Below are 25755 nucleotides of genomic sequence, written 5' to 3'. Positions count from 1 at the left end.
AGAGCCCCTCCCCCTTATTATAAGAACCCCTCCCCCTTATTATAAGAGCCCCTCCCCCTTATTATAAGAACCCCTCCCCCTTATTATCAGAACCCCTCCCCCTTATTATCAGAACCCCTCCCCCTTATTATAAGAACCCCTCCCCCTTTTTATCAGAACCCCTCCCCCTTATTATAAGAACACCTCCCCCTTATTATAAGAATACCTCCCCCTTATTATAAGAACACCTCCCCCTTATTATAAGAACGTCCCTTATTATAAGAACCCCTCCCCCTTATTATAAGAACCCCTCCCCCTTATTATCAGAACCCCTCCCCCTTATTATAAGAACCCCTCCCCCTTATTATAAGAACCCCTCCCCTTATTATAAGAACCCCTCCCCCTTATTATAAGAACGTCCCTTATTATAAGAACCTCTCCCCTTATTATAAGAACCCCTAACCCTTATTATAAGAACCCCTCCCCCTTATTATAAGAACCCCTCCCCCTTATTATAAGAACCCCTCCCCTTATTATAAGAACCCCTCCCCCTTATTATAAGAACGTCCCTTATTATAAGAACCTCTCCCCTTATTATAAGAACCCCTAACCCTTATTATAAGAACCCCTCCCCCTTATTATAAGAACCCCTCCCCCTTATTATACGAACCCCTCCCCCTTATTATAAGAACCCCTCCCCCTTATTATAAGAGCCCCTCCCCCTTATTATAAGAACCCCTCCCCCTTATTATCAGAACCCCTCCCCCTTATTATCAGAACCCCTCCCCCTTATTATAAGAACCCCTCCCCCTTATTATCAGAACCCCTCCCCCTTATTATAAGAACCCCTCCCCCTTATTATAAGAACACCTCCCCCTTATTATAAGAACACCTCCCCCTTATTATAAGAACGCCCCTTATTATAAGAACCCCTCCCCCTTATTATAAGAACCCCTCCCCCTTATTATAAGAACCCCTCCCCCTTATTATCAGAACCCCTCCCCCTTATTATAAGAACCCCCCCCCCTTATTATAAGAACCCCTCCCCTTATTATAAGAACCCCTCCCCCATATTATAAGAACGTCCCTTATTATAAGAACCCTCTCCCCTTATTATAAGAACCCCTAACCCTTATTATAAGAACCCCTCCCCCTTATTATAAGAACCCCTCCCCCTTATTATAAGAACCCCTAACCCTTATTATAAGAACCCCTCCCCCTTATTATACGAACCCCTCCCCCTTATTATAAGACCCCCTCCCCCTTATTATAAGAGCCCCTCCCCCTTATTATAAGAACCCCTCCCCCTTATTATCAGAACCCCTCCCCCTTATTATCAGAAACCCTCCCCCTTATTATAAGAACCCCTCCCCCTTATTATCAGAACCCTTCCCCCTTATTATAAGAACACCTCCCCCTTATTATAAGAACCCCTCCCCTTATTATAAGAACCTCTCCCCCTTATTATAAGAACCCCTCCCCCTTATTATAAGAACCCCTCCCCTTATTATAAGAACCCCTCCCCCTTATTATAAGAACCCCTCCCCCTTATGATAAGAACCCCTCCCCCTTATTATAAGAACCCCTCCCCCTTATTATCAGAACCCCTCCCCCTTATTATAAGAACCCCTCCCCCCTATTATCAGAACCCTTCCCCCTTATTATAAGAACCCCTCCCCCTTATTATAAGAACCCCTCCCCCTTATTATAAGAACACCTCCCCCTTATTATCAGAACCCTTCCCCCTTATTATAAGAACCCTTCCCCCTTATTATAAGAACCCCTCCCCCTTATTATAAGAACCCCTCCCCCCTTATTATAAGAACACCTCCCCCTTATTATCAGAACCCCTCCCCTTATTATAAGAACCCCTCCCCCTTATTATAAGAACGTCCCTTATGATAAGAACCCCTCCCCCTTATTATAAGAACCCCTCCCCCTTATTATAAGAACCCCTCCCCCTTATTATACGAACCCCTCCCCCTTATTATAAGAACCCCTCCCCTTATTATAAGAACCCCTCCCCTTATTATAAGAACCCCTCCCCTTATTATAAGAACCCCTCCCCCTTATTATAAGAACCCCTCCCCCCTATTATCAGAACCCTTCCCCCTTATTATAAGAACCCCTCCCCCTTATTATAAGAACCCCTCCCCCTTATTATCAGAACCCTTCCCCCTTATTATAAGAACCCCTCCCCCTTATTATAAGAACCCCTCCCCCTTATTATAAGAACACCTCCCCCTTATTATAAGAACCCCTCCCCTTATTATAAGAACCCCTCCCCCTTATTATAAGAACCCCTCCCCCTTATTATAAGAACCCCTCCCCCTTATTATAAGAACGTCCCTTATTATAAGAACCCCTCCCCCTTATTATAAGAACCCCTCCCCCTTATTATCAGAACCCCTCCCCTTATTATCAGAACCCCTCCCCCTTATTATAAGAACCCCTCCCCCTTATTATAAGAACCCCTCCCCCTAATTATAAGAACCCCTCCCCTTATTATAAGAACCCCTCCCCCTTATTATAAGAACCCCCTCCCCCTTATTATAAGAACCCCTCCCCCTTATTATAAGAACCCCTCCCCCTTATAAGAACCCCTCCGCCTTATTATAAGAACCCCTCCCCTTATTATAAGAACCCCTCCCCCTTATTATAAAAGCCCCTCCCTCTTATAAGAACTCCTCCCCCTTATTATAAGAACCCCTCCCCCTTATTATAAGAACCCCTCCCCTTATTATAAGAACCCCTCCCCTTATTATAAGAACCCCTCCCCTTATTATAAGAACCCCTCCCCCTTATTATAAGAACCCCTCCCCTTATTATAAGAACCCCTCCCCCTTATTATAAGAACCCCTCCCCCTTATTATAAGAACCCCTCCCCCTTATTATAAGAACCCCTCCCCTTTTTATAAGAACCCCTCCCCATATTATAAGAACCCCTCCCCCTTATTATAAGAACCTCTCCCCCTTATTATAAGAACCCCTCCCCCTTATAAGAACCCCTCCCCCTTATTATAAGAACCCCTCCCCTTATTATAAGAACCCCTCCCCCTTTTTATAAGAACCCCTCCCCCTTTTTATAAGAACCCCTCCCCCTTATTATAAGAACCCATCCCCCTTATTATAAGAACCCATCCCCCTTATTATAAGAACCCCTCCCCCTTATTATAAGAACCCCTCCCCTTATTATAAGAACCCCACCCCCCTTATTATAAGAACCCATCCCCCCTTATTATAAGAACCCCCCCTATTATAAGAACCCCTCCCCCTTATTATAAGAACACCCCCTTATTATAAGAACACCCCCTTATTATAAGAACCCCTCCCCCTTATTATAAGAGCCCCTCCCCCTTATTATAAGAACCCCCCCCCTTATTATAAGAACCCCTCCCCCTTATTATAAGAACCCCTCCCCTTATTATAAGAACCCCTCCCCCTTATTATAAGAACCCCTAACCCTTATTATAAGAACCCCTCCCCTTATTATAAGAACCCCTCCCCCCTTATTATAAGAACCCCCCCTTATTATAAGAACCCCTCCCCCTTATTATAAGAACCCCTCCCCTTATTATAAGAACCCCTCCCCTTATTATAAGAACCCCTCCCCCTTATTATAAGAACCCCTCCCCCTTATTATAAGAACCCCTCCCCTTATTATAAGAACCTCTCCCCTTATTATAAGAACCCCTCCCCCTTATTATAAGAACCCCTCCCCCTTATTATAAGAACCCCTCCCCCTTATTATAAGAACCCCTCCCCCTTATTATAAGAACCCCTCCCCTTATTATAAGAACCTCTCCCCCTTATTATAAGAACGTCCCTTATTATAAGAACCCCTCCCCCTTATTATAAGAACCCCTCCCCCTTATTATAAGAACCCCTCCCCTTATTATAAGAACCCCTCCCCCTTATTATAAGAACCCCTCCTCCTAATTATAAGAACCCCTCCCCCTTATTATAAGAACCCCTCCTCCTAATTATAAGAACCCCTCCCCCTAATTATAAGAACCCCTCCCCCTTATTATAAGAACTCCTCCCCCTTATTATAAGAACCCGTCCCCCTTATTATAAGAACCCCTCCCCCTTATTATAAGAATCCCTCCCCTTATTATAAGAACCCATCCCCCTTATTATAAGAACCCCTCCCCCTTATTATAAGAACCCCTCCCCTTATTATAAGAACCCCTCCCCCTTATTATAAGAACCCCTCCTCCTAATTATAAGAACCCCTCCCCCTAATTATAAGAACCCATCCCCCTAATTATAAGAACCCCTCCCCCTTATTATAAGAACTCCTCCCCCTTATTATAAGAACCCGTCCCCCTTATTATAAGAACCCCTCCCCCTTTTTATAAGAACCCCTCCCCCTTTTTATAAGAACCCCTCCCCCTTATTATAAGAACCCCTCCCCCTTATTATAAGAACCCCTCCCCTTATTATAAGAACCCCTCCCCCTTATTATAAGAACGTCCCTTATTATAAGAACCTCTCCCCCTTATTATAAGAACCCCTAACCCTTATTATAAGAACCCCTCCCCCTTATTATAAGAGCCCCTCCCCCTTATTATAAGAACCCCTCCCCCTTATTATAAGAGCCCCTCCCCCTTATTATAAGAACCCCTCCCCCTTATTATCAGAACCCCTCCCCCTTATTATCAGAACCCCTCCCCCTTATTATAAGAACCCCTCCCCCTTTTTATCAGAACCCCTCCCCCTTATTATAAGAACACCTCCCCCTTATTATAAGAATACCTCCCCCTTATTATAAGAACACCTCCCCCTTATTATAAGAACGTCCCTTATTATAAGAACCCCTCCCCCTTATTATAAGAACCCCTCCCCCTTATTATCAGAACCCCTCCCCCTTATTATAAGAACCCCTCCCCCTTATTATAAGAACCCCTCCCCTTATTATAAGAACCCCTCCCCCTTATTATAAGAACGTCCCTTATTATAAGAACCTCTCCCCTTATTATAAGAACCCCTAACCCTTATTATAAGAACCCCTCCCCCTTATTATAAGAACCCCTCCCCCTTATTATAAGAACCCCTCCCCTTATTATAAGAACCCCTCCCCCTTATTATAAGAACGTCCCTTATTATAAGAACCTCTCCCCTTATTATAAGAACCCCTAACCCTTATTATAAGAACCCCTCCCCCTTATTATAAGAACCCCTCCCCCTTATTATACGAACCCCTCCCCCTTATTATAAGAACCCCTCCCCCTTATTATAAGAGCCCCTCCCCCTTATTATAAGAACCCCTCCCCCTTATTATCAGAACCCCTCCCCCTTATTATCAGAACCCCTCCCCCTTATTATAAGAACCCCTCCCCCTTATTATCAGAACCCCTCCCCCTTATTATAAGAACCCCTCCCCCTTATTATAAGAACACCTCCCCCTTATTATAAGAACACCTCCCCCTTATTATAAGAACGCCCCTTATTATAAGAACCCCTCCCCCTTATTATAAGAACCCCTCCCCCTTATTATAAGAACCCCTCCCCCTTATTATCAGAACCCCTCCCCCTTATTATAAGAACCCCCCCCCCTTATTATAAGAACCCCTCCCCTTATTATAAGAACCCCTCCCCCATATTATAAGAACGTCCCTTATTATAAGAACCTCTCCCCTTATTATAAGAACCCCTAACCCTTATTATAAGAACCCCTCCCCCTTATTATAAGAACCCCTCCCCCTTATTATAAGAACCCCTAACCCTTATTATAAGAACCCCTCCCCCTTATTATACGAACCCCTCCCCCTTATTATAAGACCCCCTCCCCCTTATTATAAGAGCCCCTCCCCCTTATTATAAGAACCCCTCCCCCTTATTATCAGAACCCCTCCCCCTTATTATCAGAAACCCTCCCCCTTATTATAAGAACCCCTCCCCCTTATTATCAGAACCCTTCCCCCTTATTATAAGAACACCTCCCCCTTATTATAAGAACCCCTCCCCTTATTATAAGAACCTCTCCCCCTTATTATAAGAACCCCTCCCCCTTATTATAAGAACCCCTCCCCTTATTATAAGAACCCCTCCCCCTTATTATAAGAACCCCTCCCCCTTATGATAAGAACCCCTCCCCCTTATTATAAGAACCCCTCCCCCTTATTATCAGAACCCCTCCCCCTTATTATAAGAACCCCTCCCCCCTATTATCAGAACCCTTCCCCCTTATTATAAGAACCCCTCCCCCTTATTATAAGAACCCCTCCCCCTTATTATAAGAACACCTCCCCCTTATTATCAGAACCCTTCCCCCTTATTATAAGAACCCTTCCCCCTTATTATAAGAACCCCTCCCCCTTATTATAAGAACCCCTCCCCCTTATTATAAGAACACCTCCCCCTTATTATCAGAACCCCTCCCCTTATTATAAGAACCCCTCCCCCTTATTATAAGAACGTCCCTTATGATAAGAACCCCTCCCCCTTATTATAAGAACCCCTCCCCCTTATTATAAGAACCCCTCCCCCTTATTATACGAACCCCTCCCCCTTATTATAAGAACCCCTCCCCTTATTATAAGAACCCCTCCCCTTATTATAAGAACCCCTCCCCTTATTATAAGAACCCCTCCCCCTTATTATAAGAACCCCTCCCCCCTATTATCAGAACCCTTCCCCCTTATTATAAGAACCCCTCCCCCTTATTATAAGAACCCCTCCCCCTTATTATCAGAACCCTTCCCCCTTATTATAAGAACCCCTCCCCCTTATTATAAGAACCCCTCCCCCTTATTATAAGAACACCTCCCCCTTATTATAAGAACCCCTCCCCTTATTATAAGAACCCCTCCCCCTTATTATAAGAACCCCTCCCCCTTATTATAAGAACCCCTCCCCCTTATTATAAGAACGTCCCTTATTATAAGAACCCCTCCCCCTTATTATAAGAACCCCTCCCCCTTATTATCAGAACCCCTCCCCTTATTATCAGAACCCCTCCCCCTTATTATAAGAACCCCTCCCCCTTATTATAAGAACCCCTCCCCCTAATTATAAGAACCCCTCCCCTTATTATAAGAACCCCTCCCCCTTATTATAAGAACCCCTCCCCCTTATTATAAGAACCCCTCCCCCTTATTATAAGAACCCCTCCCCCTTATAAGAACCCCTCCGCCTTATTATAAGAACCCCTCCCCTTATTATAAGAACCCCTCCCCCTTATTATAAAAGCCCCTCCCTCTTATAAGAACTCCTCCCCCTTATTATAAGAACCCCTCCCCCTTATTATAAGAACCCCTCCCCTTATTATAAGAACCCCTCCCCTTATTATAAGAACCCCTCCCCTTATTATAAGAACCCCTCCCCCTTATTATAAGAACCCCTCCCCTTATTATAAGAACCCCTCCCCCTTATTATAAGAACCCCTCCCCCTTATTATAAGAACCCCTCCCCCTTATTATAAGAACCCCTCCCCTTTTTATAAGAACCCCTCCCCATATTATAAGAACCCCTCCCCCTTATTATAAGAACCTCTCCCCCTTATTATAAGAACCCCTCCCCCTTATAAGAACCCCTCCCCCTTATTATAAGAACCCCTCCCCTTATTATAAGAACCCCTCCCCCTTTTTATAAGAACCCCTCCCCCTTTTTATAAGAACCCCTCCCCCTTATTATAAGAACCCATCCCCCTTATTATAAGAACCCATCCCCCTTATTATAAGAACCCCTCCCCCTTATTATAAGAACCCCTCCCCTTATTATAAGAACCCCACCCCCCTTATTATAAGAACCCATCCCCCCTTATTATAAGAACCCCCCCTATTATAAGAACCCCTCCCCCTTATTATAAGAACACCCCCTTATTATAAGAACACCCCCTTATTATAAGAACCCCTCCCCCTTATTATAAGAGCCCCTCCCCCTTATTATAAGAACCCCCCCCCCTTATTATAAGAACCCCTCCCCCTTATTATAAGAACCCCTCCCCTTATTATAAGAACCCCTCCCCCTTATTATAAGAACCCCTCCCCCTTATTATAAGAACCCCTAACCCTTATTATAAGAACCCCTCCCCTTATTATAAGAACCCCTCCCCCCTTATTATAAGAACCCCCCCTTATTATAAGAACCCCTCCCCCTTATTATAAGAACCCCTCCCCTTATTATAAGAACCCCTCCCCTTATTATAAGAACCCCTCCCCCTTATTATAAGAACCCCTCCCCCTTATTATAAGAACCCCTCCCCTTATTATAAGAACCTCTCCCCTTATTATAAGAACCCCTCCCCCTTATTATAAGAACCCCTCCCCCTTATTATAAGAACCCCTCCCCCTTATTATAAGAACCCCTCCCCCTTATTATAAGAACCCCTCCCCTTATTATAAGAACCTCTCCCCCTTATTATAAGAACGTCCCTTATTATAAGAACCCCTCCCCCTTATTATAAGAACCCCTCCCCCTTATTATAAGAACCCCTCCCCTTATTATAAGAACCCCTCCCCCTTATTATAAGAACCCCTCCTCCTAATTATAAGAACCCCTCCCCCTTATTATAAGAACCCCTCCTCCTAATTATAAGAACCCCTCCCCCTAATTATAAGAACCCCTCCCCCTTATTATAAGAACTCCTCCCCCTTATTATAAGAACCCGTCCCCCTTATTATAAGAACCCCTCCCCCTTATTATAAGAATCCCTCCCCTTATTATAAGAACCCATCCCCCTTATTATAAGAACCCCTCCCCCTTATTATAAGAACCCCTCCCCTTATTATAAGAACCCCTCCCCCTTATTATAAGAACCCCTCCTCCTAATTATAAGAACCCCTCCCCCTAATTATAAGAACCCATCCCCCTAATTATAAGAACCCCTCCCCCTTATTATAAGAACTCCTCCCCCTTATTATAAGAACCCGTCCCCCTTATTATAAGAACCCCTCCCCCTTATTATAAGAACCCCTCCCCTTATTATAAGAACCCATCCCCCTTATTATAAGAACCCATCCCCCTTATTATAAGATCAAATTCCATTATAAAAGCACCCCCTTATTATAAGAACATCCCATTATACTGCCCACAACACTTCCCACAATTTTTAATTCAAGTGGAGATTACACAAGCGCTCCTCAAATTAAACCTAAGCAGCCGATGTGGACCTGACTTACTGCAATTTAAGTTCCTAAGACTTGGTGCCCCAGCCATCGCCAAACCGATTGCTTCCATAGTCAACTCTATCCTGTCTGCAGGCCATATCACTAAGACCTGGAAAACTGCCAGAGTTGTCCCAATCTTCAAAAGTGGGGACAAAAACACTGTCTCAAACTACAGGCCAATCTCTCTTCTCCCAATCCTATCCAAAGTCATGGAAAAATGTGTCCACTCCCAATTAAGCGATTACTATACCAAGACTAATTTCCCTAGCCAATTCCAATCTGGGTTTCATCCCAAACACTCCACCGTAACTACCCTGCTAAAAGTTTGCAATGAGATCCAGTGTGGGATGGAACGGGGACAACTCACTGGTGCAGTATTCCTAGATTTAGCGTCGATCGAGGAAAGTTGTAACTAGAGATCAAATGAGAAAATTGATGAAAAGAGATATTAGCAAATAATATAGACATGAATATACTACCAACATAAAAGCATATCTTGTTGAAAGTTAAATAATGGCAGAAATTAGTGCCAACCACAGTGGAGACGCTTAGGAATCACAAATTGAAGAAATTTGACAAAGCAACATCAGGGTATGTAAATTCTACATATAGACCGAATTCTATGCGTGATGATAGCCTGAAGAAGAAAGACTCTGCACAAGAGACCAGGACAGTACAGTTTCAAAGTGATACACGTAGAAAGGAGATAAGTCCCCCTAGAGAGCACCATCACTCATATTCCACATAAGGACGAACGACACCAGAATAGAGACTGGAGAACAAATAAACCCACATCAGATTTTCTCCGTAACTTTAGGTCATATGACAATGAGGATAATAGAGCTAGCAGATACACACCACCACCGAGAAACTATAGAGAGGGACGAGATGATAGGAGATCACCCCCAAGAAGACATCAAGATAGGAGAGAAAGAAGTAGGAGTCTACCTAGGAGTAGAAGCAGTAAGAACTATACCTCAGACACTTTTTTTTAGAACAGGACAGGCTACACACCCTGTGACGACTCAGAACCGGTTCAGCATTCTGGGGGGAGAATTCAAGTCATGGACGAAAGGACACACCAAGCAGAAAAACACAGTACGAGGAAAACGGGGAGGGAGAAAATCCAATAAAAAAAGAAGCAACGCAAATAGATAATATTTTTAATCGGAGTAATAAAACACTGACAGACGCAGAAAAACAAGTTATATCTAAAGGTCTATAATTTTGCCCCCTCTCAAGGTCCAAATAGTTTCAATCTGTACATCGAGTGTCATAAATTTGTCAGACAATTGACGTTAAAAAAGATTTTTCCTGAATAAAGAAGCCATGACGAGAGAGAATAGCGTGTTAAATCAAACAATCGCTAGTGAACCTCTCCAAGAAGATCCCTACAAACACTCAACACTTCAAAATAGATCGAAATTCTATCCCAGTGGTCACAAGGGAAACCATCTAGAAGTGTTCAGTCAAGCGACACCGGAAGATTTAGAGGAAATTACAACAAAAACCTAAAGAATATAGAGACGATCTGAGTAAACAAGAGAGAAGTGCTTTAAGAAATGTAATGGATGACAACGATATCATTTGCAAGCAGGCAGATAAGGGGGGGAGGAGTTGTCCTTATGGACTAAACCTACTACCTGGCAGAAGCCAGTAGAATTTTGACAGACACAACCCCCTACGAGTGTTTGAAAACAGACCCATTCAAGGATGAATTATTACAATTATTAACGAAGGGGAAGGACAGAGGAATCCTTAGTAATAAAGAGTTTGATTTTCTCTACACTAGAGATCCAACGATGGCTGTGTTTTATTTTCTGCTCCATAAGAACCTGACAGCGCCTCCCGGAAGACCCATAATCTCGGGGATAGGATCTCTAACCTCTAATCATTTATCTGAATATATAGATTTTTTTTTCTCCAGCAATACGCACAGGGGATGAGGTCCTATCTCAGAGACACTATGGAGGTGCTGGAGGTTTTGTCAAAGGTAGAGCGGAAGAATGATTTTATCATGGTCACCATCACGTCACTTTATACGAGGATTGACCATATACAGGGCCATGAGGCAGTGGGAAGAGCTTTAGACCACGATGATGGTTTAATGGATGAGCAGAAGATTTTTGCATTAGACAGCATTTTATTTATTCTCAAACACAATGTTTTTAATTTTAACGGACAATATTTTCTACAGCGGTGCGGCACTGCTATAGGGACTAGGTTTGCGCCAAGTTATGCAAATATTTTTATGGATATGTGGGGAACTAGATAGGATCTGGACCAACAACCCATTTGGCGCAAACATAGTCCTCTGGCGCCGTTATATAGATGATATCCTTTTTATTTGTCGAGGCAATACCGTTGACTTGGAGACATTTTTAGTATACATTAACGATAATAATCTCAATGTAGCATTTACGTCACAAATCAGTAGTTCGTCATTGGACTTCTTAAATCTAACTATTTATATCGAGAACAATGTACAGGCATACCCCGCATTAACATACGCAATGGGACCGGAGCATGTATGTAAAGCGAAAATGTACTTAAAGTGAAGCACTACCTTTTCTCACTTATTGATGCATGTACTGTACTGCAATCGTTATATTCGTGCATAACTGATGTAAATAACGCATTTGTAACAGTCTCTATAGTCTCCCTGCTTGCGCACAGCTTCGGTACAGGTAGGGAGACGGTATTGCTGTTCAGGACGTGATTACCGGCGCATGCGTGAGCTGCCGTTTGCCTATTGGGCGATATGTACTTACTCGCGAGTGTACTTAAAGTGAGTGTACTTAAAGCGGGGTATGCCTGTACTGTACTTAAAACAAAGACATTTTTTTTTTAAAGTAGACAGTAACAATTTTGTAATGAGAAACAGCTGCCACCACAATAAATGGCCCGATAACATTCCTCCAGGTCAGTTTAGACGCATACGACGTAATTGTACAGAAAAAAAAACTATATTTAATGAACAGGCAACTATTTTAAAAAAATCGCTTTCTAGAACGGAAATACGATGAAACAGAATTAGATAAGGCAATAACAAATATTGGGCAATTAGACAGAACTGAACTTTTTAAAACCTAAAGAAAAAAAGACCATTTGGTGAATTTGAGGTTCCTTTCATCACTCAGTTCAATAGGGATCATAGAAGGATTACCGGAGTGATTAAAAAACACATTGGCATCTCCTGCACCAAGATCCTATCTTTAAAGGTGTTTTACCTGAAAATCCGAGAATTATTTATATAAAAAAAAAAAATGCCAACAATCTTAAAACTAGGCTATCTCCATGTACTTTTAGAACAAAAAAAATGTATTGAAACAGAGTAATTGGTTAGCACAGAAATCCAGGTTTTTACAAATGTTCACGCTGCAAAGCTTGTCAAAATGGAGACGGAGAGAAAGTCACTTTCAAGTCAACAGCCACGGGAGAACCATTTAAGACGGATACCTACTTACGTAGTGTATCTACTTCAGTGCCCGCGCGGCCTGCAGTGTGTGGGCCGCACAGGCAGGCCTTCAAGAGTACGGATATTAGAGCATATCGGCTATATCTCCAGGGGTCTGGTCACGCGTAGTGTATCGAAGCATTTCTTGCTGAAACACAACAGCAATCCAGGCGGCCTCATCTACAGAGGCCTAGAGCATGTCCCCGCGAATTAGGCCGGGGAGGGGACCGTATGCAAGCATTAGCCCGTAAAGAAACAAAGATGGATGCACAGGACGAAAAACCTTAGCCCCTCAAGGTGTCAACATCGATCTAGATCTGGGAGCTTTTATTTAACTTTCAACGAGATATGCTTTTACGTTGGTAGCATATTCATGTCTTATATTATTTACTAATATCTCTTTTCATCCATTTTCTCATTTGATCTCTAGTTACGACTTTCCTCGATCGACGCAATGATGACGTGTATGTGCTCTGCTTATTACCTGCCCCAACTAGATATTTGTTGAGCCCAAGTCAGAATGTGCCGGAGTGATTGCTATACCATGGTCTACTATATTTGTGTAAATTATCTGTATTCGTCTAATAGGTATTAGGTCTGTGCAATTTGCATCATCTATTACTGTTATATTAGTAACAACTGTCTATTAGCAGTCCTTTGTACCACTGTGCACTTGTTATGTAGGTGCCAAGCTATTTACTGTTTGGACGGGCATGTATTGGAACAGCTATTTTTGCGTCGTAGCAACTGTACATTATTCATTGTCGCTGTGTTTTACCAGTACTTGTTGTTTATTAGTTGATACCTGTACCACTTTGTATTAGTCTATTTACCAATATGATATCATTACCATTTAGGGGCCACATTTTGTTAGGCGTGTATCTGGGCAGCCATCTCAGAGTCGCAGCCATCACGTAAGCACTTCGTGCTATCTATTATCTATTATCGGTACACCAGCACTAACTGTCTATTAGCAGTCTTTTTTCCCCACTCTGTACTAGGTTTGTAGGTGCCAAGCAATTTTACCATTTGGACAGGCATGTATCTGGACAGCTATGTATCTGGACAGCTATTTTAGCGTCATTGCGATTGTACATTATATATCATTGTTATGTTTTGTTATCGTTCGCTAGTAGATATTTGCTCCGCTTTGTATTAGTATATTTATCCTTTTTTAAATATCACCAGTTATTTAGATGCCAAGTTATATATAATTCAGACAGGCGTGTGTCCGGGCAGCCACTTCGGAGTCATAGCTATTGCGCAGTTACTCTGCGCTGTCACAGCTGTAGTACATCTCCACAATCAAGCCACTGTATGAAGAAGACCCAGAGGCTCCTCCTTCAGAACCTGACGAAGCTTACGAGCGAAACGCGTTGTCCTGAGGAGGATTTTGGACATCACGAGCCCACCGTAGGCATACCCGATCGGCCGTTCGCCCGCCAGACCTTCCGGACGCAGGAAGTCGGGGGGGGAGACGTCGATCGTGCCAGACAGGAGAGCTGCTGTGAGTTCTGGGACAGTAACCCCTTTTTACATCCACGGTACATTTTATGTATGAGTGACCCAAGGAGGATTGAGTTCCACAAGCGAGACTTGGATTTTCTCTGAGTGTCCACACTCACATACGGCCACGTGAGTGGTGTTTATATATTTCTTCCTAGCATTGTCACTTATCAGTGACAAACACCCACTGTTGTTCCACCTTCATTTCTTCTGCGATCATCTCCAGGATCAGCGATTTAGGAAGCAAGCTCCAGGCTAAGGCCTCGGGGCATGGTCAGCGCGTAATGCTGAGGCGCGCTTGTACTTACCTGTGAGCCCCTACAGCCGCAATGAGAGCGGCTTTAGCAGGGGCTCGCGCACGCTTTCCGCAAGCGTAGGTCTTGGCAGAATTTTACATTTCAGCGCTCGCCGGAGCGCAAGGCTGGTCACGTGAGCGGTTCGCCCAATGAGGGCCTCGTGGGGCGAACCGCTCACGTGACCGGCCCCGCGCTCCCGTGAGCGCGAAATATTTGGTAAGACCTACGCTTCCGCACGCTTGCGCAAGCGTGCTGCTCTCATTGCGGCTGCAAGGGCTCACTGCCGAGCGTAAGCCTGAGCGCTGACCATGCCCGAGGCCTTGTTGCGTTTCCCTGCTGTGCGAGGATCCTGGGAGGTCCGTCGCCGGCTGAGCAGCAGCAAAGACTTGTGGCATCGTGGTATTGCATCATTATTAGATATATGGGTGTTATCGCCGCCTACAGGCGGCCATTTTAGATTCCCACAAGATTTTTGGTACTATTGTGATTTGTTGGTAGGAGCGCCCCAGTTTTCCTATTTATCAGTGACACAGACACACACCTAGACACAGACACACACACACTGACTCAGACACACACCTAGACACACACACACACACACACACTGACTGACACAGACACACCTAGACCCAGACACACACACAGACACGGACACTTACTGACACAGACACACACCTAGACACAGACACACACCTAGACACAGACACACACACACTGACTGACACAGACACACCTAGACCCAGACACACACACAGACATGGACACTTACTGACACAGACACACACCTAGACACAGACACACACACACTGACTCAGACACACACCTAGACACACACACACACACACACACACACACACACACACACACACACACACACACACACACACACACACACACACAATGACTGACACAGACACACCTAGACCCAGATACACACACAGACACGGACACTTACACACACAGACACACACACACTGACTCAGACACACACCTAGACACAGACACACACACACTGACTCAGACACACACCTAGACACAGACACACACACACTGACTGACACAGACACAAACCTAGACACAGACACACACACACTGACTGACACAGACACACACCTAGACACAGACACACACACACACTGACTGACAGACACACACCTAGACCCAGACACACACACACACACTGACTGACACAGACACACACCTAGACACAGACACACACACACACACTGACTGACACAGACACACACCTAGACGCAGACACACACACACACACACACTGACTGACACAGACACACACCTAGACCCAGACACACACACACACTGACTGACACAGACACACACCTAGACCCACACACACACACACACACACTGACTGACACAGACACACACCTAGACACAGACACACCTAGACCCAGACACACAGAGACAATGACACTGACTGACACAGACACACACCTAGACACAGAAATAAACACAGACACACACACTGACTAACACAGACACACACCTATACACAGACACACAGAGACACTGCGACTGACTGACACTGACACAGACACACACCTAGACAAAGAAATAAACACACACACACACACACTGACTGTCACAGACACACACCTAGACAAAGAAATAAACACACACACACTGACTGACACAGACACACACCTAGACAAAGAAATAAACACACACATACACTGACTGACACAGACACACACCTAGACAAAGAAATAAACACACACACACACACACACACACTGACACAGACACACACCTAGACACAGACACACACACACTGACTGACACAGACACACACCTAGACACAGATACACACACACTGACTGACACAGACACACACCTAGACACAGACACACACACACTGACTGACACAGACACACACCTAGACCCAGACACACACACACTGACTGACACACACACACCTAGACCCAGACACACACACACTGACTGACACAGACACACACCTAGACCCAGACACACACACACTGACTGACACAGACACACACCTAGACCCAGACACACACACACTGACTGACACACACACACCTAGACCCAGACACACACACACTGACTGACACAGACACACACCTAGACACAGACACACCCACACTGACTGACACAGACACACACCTAGACCCAGACACACACACACTGACTGACACAGACACACACCTAGACCCAGACACACACACACTGACTGACACACACACACCTAGACCCAGACACACACACACTGACTGACACAGACACACACCTAGACCCAGACACACCCACACTGACTGACACAGACACACACCTAGACCCAGACACACACACACTGACTGACACAGACACACACCTAGACACAGACACACCTAGACCCAGACACACAGAGACACTGACACTGACTGACATAGACACACACCTATACACAGAAATAAACACACACACACACACACACACACACACACACACACACACACACACACACACTGACTAACACAGACACACACCTATACACAGACACACAGAGACACTGCGACTGACTGACACTGACACAGACACACACCACACAGACACAGAAATAAACACACACACACTGACTGACACAGACACACACCTAGACACAGACACACACACTGACTGACACAGACACACACCTAGACCCAGACACACACACTGACTGACACAGACACACACCTAGACCCAGACACACACACACTGACTGACACAGACACACACCTAGACCCAGAAATAAACACACACACACACACACACTGACTAACACAGACACACACCTATACACAGACACACAGAGACACTGCGACTGACTGACACTGACACAGACACACACCACACAGACACAGAAATAAACACACACACACTGACTGACACAGACACACACCTAGACCCAGACACACACACTGACTGACACAGACACACACCTAGACACAGAAATAAACACACACACACTGACTGACACAGACACACACCTAGACACAGAAATAAACACACACACACTGACTGACACAGACACACACACTGACTAACACAGACACACACCTAGACACAGACACACAGAGACACTGCGACTGACTGACACTGACACAGACACACACCTAGACACAGAAATAAACACACACACACACTGACTGACACAGACACACACCTAGACACAGACACACACAATGACATAAGAAACCTAACCGCTGAAATATCTGACTACCTAGAGCTGGCGTTGCCATGTATCCGGGACAAAACCGGACGCGCCTGTTTTTCGACACCGTCCAGTAATAAATGAGACCCTGTTATAAGAACACACACCTTATTAAAGGAACTCCCCCTGTTATAAGAACACATCCCGTGATAAGAACGCTGACTCTTCTACAAACACCCCATTATAAGAGCCCCCCTTATAATAATAAGACCTCCTCCCTTATTATACCAACACCCCCTGTTATAAGAACCCCCCATGTTATAAAAACACCCCCTGTTATAAGACATCCCAATTATAAGAGCCCCCCTTAGATACTAAGATAATAATTATTAATAGATTAATTATTAATAGATAATAAGGGGGTCTTCTTATAACAGGGGTAATTCTTATAATTAGGGGGTGTTCTTATAATAGGGGGAGTTATTATAATAAGGAGATGTTATTATAATTAGGGGGTGTTCTTATAATAGGGGGAGTTATTATAATAAGGGGGTGTTCTTATAATAGGGGGAGTTATTATAACAGAGGGGGTTCTTATAACAGGATGTTCTTATAACAGGGAGACTTCTTATAAGAACACCACTTTATAAGAACATCACTTTATTAAAATAACACCCCGTTATAAGAACTCACCCTTATTATAACAACACCCCTTTATTATAAGAACACCTGTTATAAGAACACCCCCTTATTATAAGAACACCCATTATAAGAACACCCCCTTATTATAAAAACACCCGTTATAAGAACACCCCCTTCTTATAAAAACACCCGTTATAAGAACACCCCCTTATTATAAGAACACCCGTTATAAGAACACCCCCTTATTATAAGAACACCCCCTTATTATAAGAACACCCATTATAAGAACACCCCCTTATTATAAGAACACCCATTATAAGAACACCCCCTTATTATAAAAACACCCGTTATAAGAAAACCCCCTTATTATAAAAACACCCGTTATAAGAACACCCCCTTATTATAAGAACACCCATTATAAGAACACCCCCTTATTATAAAAACACCCGTTATAAGAACACCCCCTTATTATAAAAACACCCGTTATAAGAACACCCCTTTATTATAACAACTCCCCCTTATTATAAGAACACCCGTTATAAGAACACCCCCTTATTATAAGAACACCCGTTATAAGAACACCCCCTTATTATAAGAACACCTGTTATAAGAACACCCCCTTATTATAAGAACACCCGTTATAAGAACACCCCCTTATTATAAGAACACCCATTATAAGAACACCCCTTATTATAAGAACACCCATTATAAGAACACCCCCTTATTATAAGAACACCCCCATATTATAAGAACACCTGTTATAAGAACACCCCTTTATTATAAGAACACCTGTTATAAGAACACCCCCTTATTATAAGAACACCCCTTATTATAAGAACACCTCGTTATAAGAACACCCCCTTATTATAAGAACACCTGTTATAAGAACACCCCCTTATTATAAGAACACCCGTTATAAGAACACCCCCCTTATTATAAGAACACCCGTTATAAGAACACCCCCTTATTATAAGAACACCCCCATATTATAAGAACACTCCCATATTATAAGAACACCCGTTATAAGAACACCCCTGTATTATAAGAACACCCGTTATAAGAACACCCCCCTTATTATAAGAACACCCGTTATAAGAACACCCCCCTTATTATAAGAACACCCCCCTTATTATAAGAACACCCGTTATAAGAACACCCCCTTATTATAAGAACACCTGTTATAAGAACACCCCCCTTATTATAAGAACACCCGTTATAAGAACACCCCCTTATTATAAGAACACCTGTTATAAGAACACCCCCTTATTATAAGAACACCCCCTTATTATAAGAACACCCATTATAAGAACACCCCCTTATTATAAGAACACCTGTTATGAGAACACCCCCTTATTATAAGAACACCCGTTATAAGAACACCCCCCTTATTATAAGAACACCAGTTATAAGAACACCCCCTTATTATAAGAACACCCGTTATAAGAACACCCCCTTATTATAAGAACACCCATTATAAGAACACCCCCTTATTATGAGAACACCCGTTATAAGAACACCCCCCTTATTATAAGAACACCCGTTATAAGAACACCCCCCTTATTATAAGAACACCGTTATAAGAACACCCCCTTATTATAAGAACACACTTTATAAGAACACCCCCCTTATTATAAGAACACCCGTTATAAGAACACCCCCCTTATTATAAGAACACCCCCATATTATAAGAACACCCGTTATAAGAACACCCCCTTATTATAAGAACACCCGTTATAAGAACACCCCCTTATTATAAGAACACCCGTTATAAGAACACCCCCTTATTATAAGAACACCCTTTATAAGAACACCCCCCTTATTATAAGAACACCCGTTATAAGAACACCCCCCTTATTATAAGAACACCCCCATATTATAAGAACACCCGTTATAAGAACACCCCCTTATTATATGAACACCCGTTATAAGAACACCCCCCTTATTATAAGAACACCCCCATATTATAAGAACACCCGTTATAAGAACACCCCTTTATTATAAGAACACCTGTTATAAGAACACCCCCTTATTATAAGAACACCTGTTATAAGAACACCCGTTATAAGAACACCCCTTTATTATATGAACACCTGTTATAAGAACACCCCCTTATTATAAGAACACCCGTTATAAGAACACCCCCTTATTATATGAACACCCGTTATAAGAACACCCCCTTATTATAACAACACCCCTTCATTATAAGAACACTCGTTATAAGAACACCCCCTTATTATAAGAACACCCGTTATAAGAACACCCCCTTATTATAAGAACACCCGTTATAAGAACACCCCCTGTTATAGGAACTCACCTGCAATAAGAACACCCCCTGTTATAAGAACTCACCTGTTATAAGAACTTACCTGTTATAAGAACACCCCCTTATTATAAGAGCACCCCGTTACAAGAACACCCCCTTATTATAAGAGCAACCCCTGTTATAAGAACTCACCTGTAATAAGAACACCCCATTATTACAAGGACACCCCTGTTATAAGAACTCACCTGTTATAAGAACACCCCCTTATTATAAGAACACCCCTGTTATAAGAACCCCATCTCACCTCTCTGCTCTGTTGCTTAGTGAAGTGATGTGACAGTATAGTGACAGTTTTCACTTAAATACCCCTTCCACCCCTCCTCCCCTCCCCTCCCTGTCCCAGATTCCCCCCCAACCCCCCCACCTCCCCCTCAGGCTGTGAGAATAACTACAAAAGGCAGCGTGTGAGAGGAGGGGGAGGGAGGCCATGCAGAATGATGTGTGTGTGTGTGTGTGTGTGCAGAACGATGTGTGTGCAGAGCAATGTCTGTGTGTGTGCAGAGCGATGTGTGTGTGCAGAGCGCTGTGTGTGCAGAGGTGTGTGTGTGTGTGTGTGTGTGCAGAACGATGTGTGTGCAGAGCAATGTCTGTGTGTGTGCAGAGCGATGTGTGTGTGCAGAGCGATGTGTGTGCAGAGGTGTCTGTGTGTGTGTGTGTGCAGAGCGGTGTGTGTGTGCAGAGCGATGTGTGTGTGCAGAGCGATGTGTGTGTGGAGAGCGATGTGTGTGTGCAGAGCGATGTGTGTGTGCAGAGTGATGTGTGTGGAGAGGTGTGTGTGTGTGCGCAGAGCGGTGTGTGTGCAGAGCGATGTGTGTGCAGAGCGATGTGTGTGTGCAGAGCGGTGTGTGTGTGCAGAGCGGTGTGTGTGTGCAGAGCGGTGTGTGTGTGCAGAGCGGTGTGTGTGTGCAGAGCGATGTGTGTGTGCAGAGCGATGTGTGTGCAGAGGTGTGTGTGTGTGTATGTGCAGAGCGGTGTGTGTGCAGAGCAATGTGTGTGCAGAGGTGTGTGTGTGTGCAGAGAGATGTGCGTGTGCAGAACAATGTGTGTGTGCAGAGCGATGTGTGTGTGTGCAGCGAGATGTGTGTGTGTGTGCAGACACGTGTGTGTGTATGTGTGTGCAGAGAGAGGTGTGTGCCATCCTGCCCGCCAGCCTGCCCGCCATCCTGCCCGCCAGCCTGCCCGCCATCCTGCCCACCATCCTGCCCGCCATCCTGCCCGCCATCCTGCCCGCCATCCCGCCAGCCTGCCCGCCAGCCAGCCCGCCAGCCCACCCACCAGCCTGCCCACCAACCTGCCCACCAGCCCACCAGCCTGCCCACCAGCCCACCAGCTTGCCCGCCAGCCTGCCCACCAGCCCACCAGCTTGCCCGCCAGCCTGCCCGCCATCCCACCAGCCTACCCGCCCGCCAGCCTGCCCACCAACCTGTCCGCCAGCCTGCCCGCCCAGCCTACCCGCCAACCTGTCCGCCAGCCTGCCCGCCAGCCTACCCACCATCCTGCCCACCAGCCTGCCCACCATCCTGCCCGCCAGCCTGCCCACCATCCTGCCCGCCATCCTGCCCGCCAGCCTGCCCGCCATCCTGCCCGCCTGCCTGCCCGCCAGCCTGCCCACGAACCCGCCAGCCTGCCCACCAGCCTGCCCACCATCCTGCCCACCATCTTGCCCACCATCCTGCCCGCCCGCCAGCCTGCCCACCATCCTGCCCGCCAGCCTGCCCGCCATCCTGCCCGCCATCCTGTCCTCCAGCCTGCCCGCCATCCTGCCCACCAGCCTACCCGCCCACCAGCCTGCCCACCATCCTGCCCACCATCCTGCCCGCCAGCCTGCCCGCCAGCCTGCCCACCATCCTGCCCACCATCTTGCCCACCATCCTGCCCGCCCGCCAGCCTGCCCACCATCCTGCCCGCCAGCCTGCCCGCCATCCTGCCCGCCATCCTGTCCTCCAGCCTGCCCGCCATCCTGCCCACCAGCCTACCCGCCCACCAGCCTGCCCACCATCCTGCCCACCATCCTGCCCGCCAACCTGCACACGAGCCAGCCCACCAGCCTGCCCGCCATCCTGCCCGCCATCCTGCCCACCATCCTGCCCGCCAACCTGCACACGAGCCAGCCCACCATCCTGCCCGCCAGCCTGCCCACCAACCTGTCCGCCAGCCTACCCACCCAGCATGCTCTATGCGAAATGGGGAGGAGATCCTTGCCCAGCAGCCAGCAATTGGCCGCGCTCCCTCCCACCGCCCAAAGCACCGTAAAATGGGAAGGGAGATCCTTATCAGCCGATGTTGGGTTACTTTCCCTCCCCCTCCCGCCCCTAGGGTCAGGCTTAGGCCCGGCCCCAAAGCCGGCGCCTCCAGCCTGCCGAGCTGTTCTAGGGGCTCCAGCTGAAGGCCGGATCCCTAAAGTCCTCACCCGTTCTCCGTCTCCTGAGCTTGGCTGGCGCGGCAGCTCCGCCACCTGGAGGCCCCTCCGCCGGGCCCTGGCCACCCTGGGGCCCACACGTCCACCCAAAGCTGCGACCTCTGACCTTAATTCTTCCCGCAAACTCCCCTTGACGTTACTCAGGAACACCTCCAAACCCTTTGGCGACAGATGCACGCCGCCCCTCCGGTGCCAGCTGTCGTCCTTGGCGTCAGTCTCTCTGTGCCGCAGAGTTTTACCGCCACAAGAGAAGATGAATTTTGCCCATGGCATTATTTACCGTTATCCTAGCCTTCTCCTTCCCGATCCATTTCCCCCGGCCCCCTCCAAATCCGCGGTGGGATAATTTCGGACCAAATGACCGCGACCTCGCTCCACAGCGCCTCCAGGCGGGCGCATTTCTGTTGTGACCCATAAATCACCTCTATTGTTTTGGTGTTGACTAGGTCGTTTCCTCCCCCCCACCCCCCCCGAGGTGTAGCAAAATAACATCCGGTTTCACCTGACATTCTGCTGGCGCCTCGTCCGGAGCCGGGTGTCAGATCAACCAAGCGCGTTCCTCCCTTCCCGAGCCAACGCCAATTCATCCTCTCCTCCTCTCACCTGTGCTGAAGCTTAGATAACCTTCAAATGTGTCCTGTTGGGGGGTCTGGAGGACGGTGGAGTTGAGCCCCCCCCCGGCAAAAACATTCCAGAAAAGGGCGAAAAAAATGATGTTAGAAACAGACATTTAATATATGAGCAACAGAGAAGTGCCACACCTTTGGGCCACGCCTGGCCACACCTATATGTCCATATTAAGGCATGTGCAACGTTGGATTGGGGACATGAGGTCACCCAAGGTCCTAATTGCCACTTACTTGCCATATTATGGCATCACAAAGTGGGGTGTAGGCAATGAGGTCACGTGGTGTCATAATGCCAATGAGTATATCACCTGGCTGTTGGTGCCCTCAGAAGTCAGAAGTCACCTGCTACAAGACTGGTCAACACCAAGAAAATGGCCCAAAAGTAGCCGGAGGCGAGGTCCAGAAGCAGATCAGCCGCAGGAGCCATAGAAGAAAGATACGTGTCAGCAGAAGAGGTACCAATCTATTTAATATCACGATCTCTTACCAAAACCAACATAATGCTCTCTTCCAACGCCTTGTTGATTTGTTAGAAGACCCCTCTTTGGGTCTCGCTCATTCTCAGTGAGTCTCACAGCCCTTCACTCATCGGAGCACTCAGACATCAACGGAGTCTCAATTACTGAAGGCAACACTTCCATTGAAATGTCCTTTCCGTGTTAAGAACCCCCTGATATTACTTGCGGTGACGATTGTAGCCAAAGAGAATAAGCTCTGCCCGGCTCTTATGATCTATAGTAAATCAGAGGTTTTCTCATTTATCTCTGTAGTTGACGTACAGTAATAATACGGTGTTGGAATGGACCTGCACAGCCCGTTCCTGCAGCCGAGGTGCTTGGTGTGCTGTGACACGGCTGCCACGGTGCTTGGTGTGCTGTGACACGGCTGCCACGGTGCTTGGTGTGCTGTGACACGGCTGCCACGGTGCTTGGTGTGCTGTGACACGGCTGCCACGGTGCTTGGTGTGCTGTGACACGGCTGCCACGGTGCTTGGTGTGCTGTGACACGGCTGCCACGGTGCTTGGTGTGCTGTGACACGGCTGCCACGGTGCTTGGTGTGCTGTGACACGGCTGCCACGGTGCTTGGTGTGCTGTGACACGGCTGCCACGGTGCTTGGTGTGCTGTGACACGGCTGCCACGGTGCTTGGTGTGCTGTGACACGGCTGCCACGGTGCTTGGTGTGCTGTGACACGGCTGCCACGGTGCTTGGTGTGCTGTGACACGGCTGCCACGGTGCTTGGTGTGCTGTGACACGGCTGCCACGGTGCTTGGTGTGCTGTGACACGGCTGCCACGGTGCTTGGTGTGCTGTGACACGGCTGGCTACGCTGATGGGCATCAGTGGGAACCTGAAAAGCTAGATAAACAACTTGGAATGAAATCCTAAAAATCAAAAGGAGAGAAGGCAGAAATCGTGACAAGGGGGGCATGCCCACGCCCTTTGTGCCATGCCTTGCCAATGAGTACATTACCTGGCTGTGGGCATGCCCACGCCCTTTGTGCCATGCCTTGCCAATGAGTACATTACCTGGCTGTGGGCATGCCCACGCCCTTTGTGCCATGCCTTGCCAATGAGTACATTACCTGGCTGTGGGCATGCCCACGCCCTTTGTGCCATGCCTTGCCAACGAGTACATAACTTGGCTGTGGGCATGCCCACGCCCTTTGTGCCATGCCTTGCCAATGAGTACATTACCTGGCTGTGGGCATGCCCACGCCCTTTGTGCCATGCCTTGCCAATGAGTACATTACCTGGCTGTGGGCATGCCCACGCCCTTTGTGCCATGCCTTGCCAATGAGTACATTACCTGGCTGTGGGCATGCCCACGCCCTTTGTGCCATGCCTTGCCAATGAGTACATTACCTGGCTGTGGGCATGCCCACGCCCTTTGTGCCATGCCTTGCCAATGAGTACATTACCTGGCTGTGGGCATGCCCACGCCCTTTGTGCCATGCCTTGCCAATGAGTACATTACCTGGCTGTGGGCATGCCCACGCCCTTTGTGCCATGCCTTGCCAATGAGTACATTACCTGGCTGTGGGCATGCCCACGCCCTTTGTGCCATGCCTTGCCAATGAGTACATTACCTGGCTGTGGGCATGCCCACGCCCTTTGTGCCATGCCTTGCCAATGAGTACATTACCTGGCTGTGGGCATGCCCACGCCCTTTGTGCCATGCCTTGCCAATGAGTACATTACCTGGCTGTGGGCATGCCCACGCCCTTTGTGCCATGCCTTG

At 46.6% G+C, this 25755-nt stretch overlaps 1 protein-coding gene across 1 annotated transcript in view; it reads left to right on the top strand.

Moving 5' to 3' along the window:
* Positions 1 to 22991, top strand: part of CC2D1A (coiled-coil and C2 domain containing 1A) — a 57053-nt gene extending 34062 nt beyond the window's left edge. The window contains 2 exon segments of the mRNA XM_075577852.1: positions 21642 to 22716; positions 22914 to 22991. Of these exon segments, the coding sequence (XP_075433967.1) occupies positions 21642 to 22716; positions 22914 to 22991 (1153 nt within the window).
* The last annotated feature ends 2764 nt before the right edge of the window (positions 22992 to 25755 follow it).

Source organism: Ascaphus truei, chromosome 20 (genome assembly GCF_040206685.1).
Source record: "Ascaphus truei isolate aAscTru1 chromosome 20, aAscTru1.hap1, whole genome shotgun sequence".
In the NCBI taxonomy this organism is placed as follows: Eukaryota; Metazoa; Chordata; class Amphibia; order Anura; family Ascaphidae; genus Ascaphus; species Ascaphus truei.
The sequence above is the reverse complement of the archived record's forward strand: the minus strand, read 5'-3'. Positions and strand labels throughout refer to the sequence as shown.